This window comes from Physcomitrium patens, chromosome 25 (genome assembly GCF_059467195.1).
Source record: "Physcomitrium patens ecotype Gransden chromosome 25, ASM5946719v1, whole genome shotgun sequence".
NCBI lineage: Eukaryota > Viridiplantae > Streptophyta > Bryopsida > Funariales > Funariaceae > Physcomitrium > Physcomitrium patens.
In genome coordinates, this window is record NC_143434.1 from 10,378,262 (window position 1) to 10,388,832 (window position 10,571).

At 39.9% G+C, this 10,571-nt stretch overlaps 1 protein-coding gene and 1 long non-coding RNA gene across 4 annotated transcripts; one reads left to right on the forward strand and one right to left on the reverse strand.

Annotated features, from left to right (window-relative positions):
* Window positions 1-1,095: 1,095 nt before the first annotated feature.
* LOC149986306 (uncharacterized) lies at window positions 1,096-2,800 on the forward strand. Its single transcript, XR_016500893.1, has 2 exons — window positions 1,096-2,060; window positions 2,365-2,800. It is a non-coding gene; the product is annotated as an uncharacterized LOC149986306 (long non-coding RNA).
* Window positions 2,642-8,040, reverse strand: LOC112277293 (protein DETOXIFICATION 42). Of its 3 annotated transcripts, none has more exons than XM_090247522.1 (14): window positions 7,787-8,029; window positions 6,652-7,073; window positions 6,392-6,513; window positions 5,810-5,998; window positions 5,536-5,711; window positions 5,142-5,277; window positions 4,926-5,022; window positions 4,721-4,821; window positions 4,469-4,632; window positions 4,226-4,297; window positions 3,875-3,991; window positions 3,494-3,589; window positions 3,136-3,257; window positions 2,642-2,960 (listed from the first exon to the last, which is right to left on the reverse strand). In XM_090247522.1, exons 2-14 carry the CDS (start codon window positions 6,765-6,767, stop codon window positions 2,906-2,908), a joined length of 1,563 nt encoding a protein of 520 aa, XP_090103648.1. In that variant the 5' UTR covers window positions 6,768-7,073; window positions 7,787-8,029; the 3' UTR covers window positions 2,642-2,905. The 3 variants fall into 3 exon arrangements, 2 of the variants coding, with proteins under 2 accessions (XP_090103648.1, XP_024365198.1); XM_024509430.3 differs by having other exon boundaries at window positions 7,673-8,029; XR_016500892.1 differs by lacking the exon at window positions 2,642-2,960 and having other exon boundaries at window positions 3,208-3,257; window positions 3,494-3,706; window positions 7,673-8,040.
* Between the last annotated feature and the right edge of the window lie 2,531 nt (window positions 8,041-10,571).

The following is a 10,571-nucleotide window of genomic DNA, read 5'->3' on the forward strand; positions in this document are numbered from 1 at the left end:
GCTGGCTTGGCCGCCGGAGCTAAGGTGGAACCGACCATTAAATTAATGGGATAAAAGGAGCCTACTCACCGAACCCAACGCTTGTCTGCTCTGCAAATTGTTGCCTCGCATGAGCTTCGATGTTTGCGAGTTCAGATTGGCAACTTCGGTGGGGACCCACAGCTTTTTCTATTAATGTGAAACGAATCGCTTTTGGAAATAAAGGTTTTCTCTAATCATGGTGATGTAAAATGGATGCTTATCATTTTAAGGAGATTCTATTTGGGAGTAGCTGGGAATTTATATTCTTGGAAGAAGAATCCATCAACTGTGTATGTCTTTTTCATTGTTGAAAATGAGAATAAATAAATATATATATATATATATAGATATAAGATTCTTCGGTGTCTTTGGTATCAAATAAAACAATTTCATATTTTATTTTGTGGGTTTTAAGTTTTAAGAGACAATAGAGTCGTAGTTGAATATTGTGGAATTAATATTCAATTTCTTTATCAAATTGTTAAAAATTTCAAAATCAAAGATACGAAATTCAATAATCAACTTAATGTTTTATATGTTTAAAATATGCAAATATATATATATATATATATATATATAGTTGAGAATTCTGTAGTGTTGTTTAATTAGATTTATCATGTAAATTGACTATGCATGCTAACTTACTTTAAGATGATAATATATTCAAAAAATAATACAATATGTAATGCAGTGTATTTTAAGAATTATTCCTTTTAAATAGAAGTAATTATTATTTTCTTCTAGAAAAGATAATATAGATTTAATATTTTATATTTAATAAAAATAAGTAAAAAATAATATGTTAAATTCAGTTGAAAATTTCTCAATACCTATGGCATAAAATATAATATATGTGATGTGTTAAAATACATTTTTCCAATAAAAGAATCTCCGCTCAAAATATAAATCGTCATTTTTACACTACAGAGATCTATATAAAACATTGAGGGTTCAAACACATTTATTTTTTAGTTGCTGAACACTAACTTTTTATATATATATATATATATATATATATACAATTAAAAGCTCAAGACAATGCACATGTGTTTTAAATAAAAATCATAAAGAAATAAATCTTCTCATAAATTCTTACACTAAATTGATTTATTTCTATGTTCTAAATATAACATATTATTTTTTATGGTACATTATAGAACAATCTCACACAAATTGTACCATATCCATGAATTTTGTCGAATTTTTTGAAAGAACATATGGGAATATTTCACAATTAATAATCCCGTCCCATTATTTTCTCCTCTTAAATATTTACCATAGTCGAGGGATACATGAAAACTTAAAAGAAAATCCTCCCTTGTTGTTGGACAAGCTAAACTTGCCCACGCAAGCATAAAACATGGTGGAGTTGTCTAAGGTATTGAGGCTTTGAGGATGTGCACACATGGTCATTATTTAGGTACATTAATCCCCTTGGGGAGCTTGTTTGTACTCATCTAATATTTGCTTCAACAAAGTTCATATGTGGTAATAAATTAAAGAAACAATGTTCGAATTGGTGAGGCGATCTTATACACAATCTCCCATGTATGTATGTATTTAAAGAAAGAAATAGACCCTCATGGGTGGTGAGGTCTTGACTCCAAATGAGCTCCATTTGAAAAAGTCGGCCTACCATATCTTAAGCCTTATTTGGAAAAAGTCAAAGCTTGGCTTCCATGTAGCTTCCTTTGTTTATCAATCTTGCATGTATGAATGAACTCTATGAAAGGAAATCTTGTTTCAAACAATTCCATGGGGTCTATTGAAGCAAGCATGGTAAAATTTTATCTTGATGTTTCAATAACATATATTATGCATAGGGATATTCATTTAATTAAAGTTGACATGGTACCTGGGTCAAATCCTTGTAGTGAACCTCAATTGATTATAGTTGTGTTGAGCTTTTAAATATATTTTTGGTAAAACTGATCATTTCAGTGGAGCATGTAAGGGTGGTTTTAAGCCTGAGCTTGGTTTCAACTTCTTGCTTACAAGCAAATATACCTCTTGCTGTTTCCACCAAGTTCTGTTTTCCAGTAAGATACAAATTCTTGCTTGCAGTATTTTGTTTTGTTCCACTGCTAGTTTGGGTCACTGTGCCAAAACCATCCTCATCTAGTATGTTGATTTCTGTGTACCTCAAAGTTGATCTCATAAATGAGGCTACTTGCCAAAGCTCATGGCAAACAAGTTTGCACAGTTAAAATGTGGATCATGTGCTATGCATTGACTAGTTTTGTTTTTACAGATGCAGGTTTTAGGGCTTGTAACTTAGGGTTCAGAGTTGAGTCCTCTTTGGTAACCTCAGCTCTCTGAAAGCTTTTCTCTTGTTTTCTTCAGTAAACATCTGGATGTTGTGCACCTAGAGCCATTTAAATATCTCAGGAGACTGACATGAAGATGGCTGGAGTAGGTTGAGATAGTGAAAATGCTACCAAAGAGTGCTTAGCACAGAAGAGCAAGATTCACTGAAGTATCAATTCAAGGTCACGTTTTAGGGTTTGAATACGATCTACTGCAGATGATACTTTACTCAAGACCCACTCATCACAGTAACTGGTTACCAAGTCACTAGGAACAGTAGCCGAGATCAGTAGATTTTTCTGGAGAACTTGGGTTATGTTGGACATTAACATTTTATTCAAGTGGGATTTCTGTCATCAAGAGCTGAGAAGTATAACCATCCTAGGTGGTGTGTTGGTACAAAATCTGCCTTTTAGGATCAGTAATGAGACTTTCATGTTCCTGAAGTAAAGTGGAGTTAGCTTAAAGCCAATCTATGACACAAGGAATCTGAGGACTGGAATAGATCAAACTGCTCAGTCATTTATTTGTTGACTTGACTTATCAGCTCTTGTGCTCATGGCCTGATGAACACATTCTATTCAACGTCACCACCCTTCAGAAAATTCCACGGTCCAGTAGCTGTACCAATTCTGTAATCACCAGTTGAATGTTAAATTTTCACACTGGGGTCAATAGTGACCTGCTGAAAGGAATGTGAGTGAGCCATCTGTTATATTTAGGTCGTGCACTATCACAATCCACCAAGCAATTAATCACATGATAAACACGATTTGTCTGAAAGATGAAGTGGGAAGAGAAAGATACCTTAAAAATCCAACACCCAATCGTAGGCTCATCACTATGGTTAATCCCCACCATACCGCCACAATGCCCCAAAGATGAGGCAACACAAGAAGAAATGCAGCTGAAGGTACTGATGCCATTATCTACAAGAAACCGACACTCGCATAGTTCATGATTGGACACCACTCCCACTATTTCAGAAAGCTTATTCAAATACACTTCGCTAGATCTCACGAAAAAAATAACAACATAAGAAGAAAAGAAAGGACCCCTCACTACTTTACGCTTCATGGTTTTCTTTAGAAGTTGACGTGAATTATCATGCAAAACATTCATGAAGACAAGTGTACAACAGCCTACTTGAAACGGAAGCCCTTACCATTGAGTAAGCAGCATAAGGAAAGTCTGACGCTCCATAATGAATGCCATCAAAGACAAATGCTAATGAGTTGATTGGTTGAGTTAGAGCCACAAACTGCAGTGTAACAGCACCAACGTTATCTCAAAAACAACATTTACTTATTGCTGGATTCTTTGCTCGCATAAGAGACCTCATCGGCACACGCGATGCCACAGTTGATACGCTTCTAAACTGCTTCAGCTCTTCAAATGTACAATAAACGTTAGTGAAAATGTTAATAGTAAACATAATAATAAGGTCTTAACCATGAGCTTTAAGACAGCGTGGCTGTAGACTTGACACACACGTCGTCGCCTCTAAGATCAAGAAGGACATGGGAAAATGTGTGGAGTGGCATACGTGAATGAGACGCTTGATGACAGCTAAAACATCAGCATCTGTGGTAAACAATCTAGAGAATGCAGACAAGGTTGCTTCCAATAACAAGGCCACGAAAACTCCAAAGACGAATCCAATCTGCAATGGCATGTTCAATGTATCGCATTATCAGCTATTAGAAGGACAAAGCCACCTGCTTGGAAATACCAACCATATTGTTAGGACCTTATTACTCAGTATTCATCAGACTAAATCCTAACTAATTCATTTAGTGATTAACAGATACCATATCACGAAAATCATCATCTTTCTCAGATATAGAAACTTCTGAGCAATACTCAGGTAATAGAAAGGTTTCGACAAAAAAACAACCTGTAAGATCCGAAATGAAGCCTCTCGGACGCGGATGTTATCGAGCTTGGCAAAGGCAGCAGCAATTATCGCCTGCATTCATAAGCGAACCATGAAGATATAAAAGTCGTCTATAGCCTGTTTCCTTCTGTACTTCCACCTGTAGCTCAGACTGAATGTATGGGTAGCGACATCACTCAATCAAACAAATTGCACGAAAGAGTGGGGAGTGACATCTTTGAAGAGATGTGATCTCTCTCATACCTGCCCAGCCAACGCAATTGAGTCAGAGAGAAGGGATGCCGCAAGCCATATTTGCAGGCAGATTTGATGGCCTGCCATCTGAATAGGGCCTTGTCTTGCAGCCATCGATGTTGACAATGTCATGACCAAGAGAATAGCGACGGTCCTCGCCAGCAGATACCCTCCTACATCATGATCAGAAAAGTAAACATGTCTCACATTTCCTAATTCAATCAGAAGGTGATGGAGGGGGCGGAAGAGAAATTGACTCACCTGATTTCAAGAACCGACCCAGCCGCAACTCTTCCATGCGTGGTGGTAATAAAGTCACCTTCATAGCTAAAATCCAAAGTAGAACTCCTAAAACCACAAACCTGCCCCAGACGACGTCACAATACACCTGTTCAGAAACCTGTTACATTGTCAAGCACGATTGAAGCTGAAAGGATGAAACGATACCCAAAACACCGTCACTTACTGTGAAACAACCGTCGCAATCGCAGCCCCGCTTACACCAAGCTCTAGAGTAAATATGAGAAGAGGATCGAGAACAATGTTGACAACGTTTCCCGTCACTGCGACACCACTAAGAGCGTAAGTATTCACCCCAAGGCTTCGAAATTTACCGCGTACTCAAAGTAGAAACTTGAAAACGCTACTGCAGTGGCGGCTGAAGTAACATAATACTACTTACTGGTCGCATACAGTGGAGTTTTGGTATCCATGAAACCCCGGAAAACACCCTGAACAGCCAGGGCAACTACCACAGCTGGAGCGCCGACAGCTTTCAACCTCAAATACTGAACAGCTGGTAGTCGCATTGGTGATGACTGAAAATTTTCAGTTCGATATCAGTACGGTGTCCAAAATCAGTTCCAAGAATGCAGATTGGTATCTGATCACTAAATGAGACCTTATATTCTCATGGAAAGCATACACTCCCATCAGCTGACAGTTTACGTCCAGTGACTAAGCCAACGAGTCATGTGAATCTACAGAAAGAAAACTTGATTTGTACTTCTCCAAGTCCCGAAACAATCACCACGAACTACTCCTAGAGAAAGCGAGTATATGGATGACAGGCTCACCGAACCAACACCCATCACTGTCAAAATTGGTCCTGCTAGAAAAGCAAGAATAAAAGCTTCTCCAAGTCCCAAAATTGCTCCAACGACCAGTGCGGAAGAAATTGAAGGAAGACACGGCTTTTCTGCAGGCATATTTGCTTCTGCAATTTCGCATATCTCCCCGTTGTCGTTCAAACCTGGCAAAAAGCATCACATGCATTGGTATTAGGTATAAAATAAAGTGATTTACATAATATGTTGCGCAAATTCGCTTGCACGGTGCAGTTAGACTCACTTTCTACAGAAAACAGGCCTTTCAAGACAGGTGAGCTGGGCTCCAATGGGAAGTCGGTGAGGACCGCTTTCTGCACAGCGTCCTCAGCTACAAACGATGTTGTGATGTTCAGAAGTGGCAGGTTAAACATCTTCGATACCAGGTTAAATATAGAAATAGAAACACCAATTGCTCCAAGCTCCACCGAACCTGGAATCCAGACGGTGTCAACTTAGTACGTTTCCAGAATCAGCGATAAAATCGTTCAGATTAGCTCATGATGGAAAAAAGACCAGTGTTAACGGACGATGAAATTACGAAGGCCCTAACTACAGCAATACAATGTGAGGATCCCTGTCTTTCGACACACCGCCACTTCGAAAACCTTCATTCCAGAACGACATCCAATTCAACTACGTTGTCGTCAAACCCACTATTCGAATCCGCATTTGTAACGAAAGTTGGATCATTTGCAAAGCTACGTCGAACTCTCGTTTTAGTTCCTACACACATATCTGTTCATGGATAATTGAAAATAGAAATCATGAGATTGCCAAGCGCGTAATACAGGAGACAGCTATCAGGACCCTTGGGTAACAATACCTATGTGTCCAACAAATGCTGAGTCTACCAACGACGCGATCGGGTCTGCTGCCAGAGCCAAAAGTGCTGGGAATGCGATATTAGCGATCTCCTTCCCGATCTCGTCAGCTTCAAAAACATTGCTGCGTCAACAGAGAACTCGAATAAGTTCAACGTGGAGGATACAGTTTCTTCGAGAACAGATAGCGCATCCTGAAACCGCGAAAAGCTGAAATTCCAAGCATAATTGGTCTTGCAATGACGAAGTTCCTACTTCTCACCGCAAGTTCTCAAAAAGTCCACTCAGCGGGTGTTTAAGCTTGATCATCAGAGATTCCTCCCTCTCACAGTGAGAGCTCAAAGACAAAGCTACCGTAGACTTCAAACTTTGAGGCATACTTTCAGAAGTCGCTATTATCTTCAATTCATTCCGCTGTGCCGGAAAATTTAGTGGTCGCCTCTTAATTTCTTGAAGTAAGAGTACCTGTTTGTGACACACCTTTACGTGTTGTCAAAATTTTAGCAGCGCCCAAGAATTAACTTAGACGCATGAAGTGACATCGCGAATCCGTTAATTATTACTTATACCCTATGTTCGGCCAATTTGTTTGGCCAGAAATGGAGTGTGGGATGTTGAAATGGCTAAAAACTTGTGACAACAGAAAACAGGCGCTCATTGGCGCCGCCACAGCTTTTCCAGTACCTGCATGATCACCATCCCATGTCATCAGAAAACTAAGCCCATCGCGTATGTTGAACGAGACGAGGAAGACATTGTGAGGGGTAGAAAAAGGGCCAACTTCAATAAACAGCTCACAGCTCAAACTAAATCGACACACTGGCTTTGTCAACATAGAATGCAGAACGTCACCGACACGCAATGAAAGCGTTCCCTCCCTCCCTCCCGTTACAAAATTGAACGCACAGAATACAGAGTGACTAACCTCAGAAACCAAAACATCAAGCTAATAAACGAGATGAATTATTCGCAGATTAGCCGTTGTTGTTGTAGCTGAATTAGACCCTATGCACTACAACAACAACGGCTCCTCACCAACAACAGATAAACAGAAATTATAATCACACTGCATCCACATTTTCTACCCCAATCACGCAACCAAGACAATTCAAATTCGGTACGCCTCCTAAACCTCCCAGGCTCAAATCCAACCAACTCTAAAACCCCACAGAAACCCGTAGTCACGGGACTCATTTCAGCTCTCAAGTGCCTAACACTCAGCCACCACATCATGAGACTCTCCCTCCAGCGAACTCAAGAACCACAAGGTCCACTTCAACTACCTCCGCGATGGCATGTCAAATTTGCCATCCGATGCAACCCGCTTTAATAACGAAACAACGAGGAGAGGTAGTAGATACAGGGTGGGGGAGGTTGAGGGTCCAGGGGACAGTTACAGCGGGAGATTGTTCAGTGAAGAGGCAGCAGGTGGAGACAGAGTAACCAGCAGCAGCAGCAGCAGCAGAAACAGAAGCAGCGAGTGAGTGAACCTTAATCCCAGACAGGCTCCATCTGATCTACTCTGCTCCGCTCGCCCCACCGTGACTACCACAGACACATCACGATTTGGCTTAACGCCTGCTTTCAGCCCCATACCCATCCCACCTCCACCCCCGCCCCCACCCCCCGATACGAATTGCGTGATGAGAGACAACTACAGCAACCCTCCGAAAAGACGAAGCTCGAATATATTTGTGCCGGAATGAATTATACCCTGGCCCCGCCCTTCTCCTCCTCGATCGATCCTTCCGCGCAACTCTCCCTCCCCTCTTCGCTTGCCTCGTGCCTCGGTTGTTGCTTCGGCGCTGCTGGTTCGGGGTCTTGTCCGAGCGCTGTGAAACGGCCGCCGGTTCCTCTTTCTGGTATCTAGGATCTGAGTGGATGAATTTTGGTTGGACGCAACTGAGCTGAATCTGTCGAATAGCGTAGATTCTGTGATAGATTGGCATAGATTTTGTGATGGATTGACGTAGATTCTGTGGGAGGCGACGTTCTTCGTGGACGAGGATTTTTGGACGAAGTTTGCTTTGCTTGAGATTCAAGGGGAACGATGAGTTTATTCATTTATTTATTTATTTTGAGGGGAATGTGGTTTCTGGTGAAGGAGTGGATTGGTTAATTTGGTGCAATTTGGATGGGTTTTATTTGGGTTGATTGGTGTGTATTGCTTCGTTGTTTCTTGTAGTCTTGTGTGAGAAATAGGTTCATGTTTTGTTAATGGTTTTTATTCCATACAAAGTGTAATTGCATGTTCCATATGTATGCTAGCCATGTATGTAATGTATGCCATGTGGGAGAATGTATGTAATTGCATGTTCATAGCCAGATTTTGTGATCAATTAAGGCTCAAAGTGCTGTGGGCCACCAAGACAACACACAAATTGTGTGACAAACACATCTTCCGACATGTCCATTTTATTAATTACTTTTACTTAACAAATAGGAATAAGATAGTGGTTTCTCTTCTTATAAATCTTATAAATATCTTTGTAAAATTATAAGAAAAAAAATTGAATTTATTTAATTTTCTTCATATTTTATGATATTAATTGTTGGACATCATCATTACTATCAATAGTATAATTATAATACTCAAATTTGTAGTTACAATATCCTTTAAGGATTTAAACTTTTCTTTTGGCATATAGAGGGATTTGAGATGTGCAATCCCTCTTCACATTGGAAAAAAAAAAATAAAATAAAAAAAAATACATACATTCTCCCACAATTCTTGAACACCTCTTGGCCTTTGGAGTGACTTGGCTTAAACGCTGTTTGAGAAGGGCCCAAAAATGTTCCATTGGATTCAAATCTGGAGATTGAGCTGGCCATCGAAGGAGCTGAAATGGCTGTGAAGAGAGCCAAAACTGAACACTTTTTGCCATATGTTTGGGATCATTATCATGTTGAAAAACCACCTTAGTAGGATCTAAGTTGTAATTCTGTGTGGTACTTTGTAAGTAGGTTTCTAAATTTTTTTTGTACAAGTGTTGCTCCATTCTACCTTCAATTTGATACCAAGCACCCGGCCAAAAAGCAGTCATACAACCCCAAATCATAATTGAACCACCACCATGTTTGACAGTTTGACTAACATTTTTAGGTCCAGGTCGTTCTCCTTCTCTCAACCAACACCAAGACCTACCATCTGAGTTGATTAGGTTAATCTTTGTCTCATCACTGAAAATAACCCGTCTCCAATCATCAACGGTCCAATTTTTGTATTTATGAGCAAAACTCAACCTTCCAAGAACATGTCTTTTGGCAAGTAGAGGCTTCTTTTGTTGCACATAAGCACCCAAACCAGCTTCTCTCAAATCACGCCTCAAGGTGATGTCTGAGAAGTGTTTACCCGTTTTTTCTCGAAGTTGTTTTGTAGCTGCACTTGCCGTTTTGAGACAACCAGCAGTGACAAGGTGCACACCAAGTCGCTTCTCTTGCTCTCCTAAAACCTTTGGACGTCTTCCTCTTTGCTTTTCTATTTCACCACTAATCTCCCTCCTCAGATGAGCTACTGAAGACTGACTCATTCCAAGTGAGTCTGCAACTTTTCTTGTAGAAACACCACTCCTAAGCTGCACCAATGCTTGGTGCTTCAATGATTCACACAACCGAGGCATAGAGATATAATTGACAAATCAACTTTCACTATAGATAGTACACAACAAGAGCAACACAACAAACAAAAAATGCCCTCAAATCTTGCAACAAGGAGTGTACATTGAAATTTCGAAATTCAGCAAGAAGAAGCAACCAAAACTGAGTACGCACGTCTGTGTGCTTCTACAACACTTTTCTCATAAACCCTACCTCAAATGATAATGAGATTTTTCATCCATGTAGAGGACTGGATGAATACACACAATAAAAAAGTAATTCTATCAATTGACTTATGTGTGAGTTGGAAGGATCAATGAACTATGAGTGTTCAGATTTTGTACTTGGTTTTGTTTGTCACTGTATATATCTATATATATTTGTGTGTGTGTGTGAAAGAGAGAGAGCAATGGAACCCACTTTCTAATGCATGTAGCACACTCAACATGGCTCACAAACAAATAGGAATATGAGCTATATCACCTGCCAAGCATTACCGTGTTCTATTACAGTGAATCACATGATAGGTTCAAGAGCCAGCAATGGGTCCAGCAGTACTGCTCAATACTAGATACCACAATCTTA

Excerpts from the sequence above, each read along its gene's own strand:
- LOC112277293 (XM_090247522.1), bottom strand. The coding sequence starts at position 6,767 with ATGCCTCAAAGTTTGAAGTCTACGGTAGCTTTGTCTTTGAGCTCTCAC. Across the intron at positions 5,999-6,391 it reads AGCATTTGTTGGACACATAG|GTTCGGTGGAGCTTGGAGCA; the intron begins GTATTGTTACCC and ends TCTGGATTCCAG. Across the intron at positions 5,278-5,535 it reads CAGTGATGGGTGTTGGTTCG|TCATCACCAATGCGACTACC; the intron begins GTGAGCCTGTCA and ends GAAAATTTTCAG.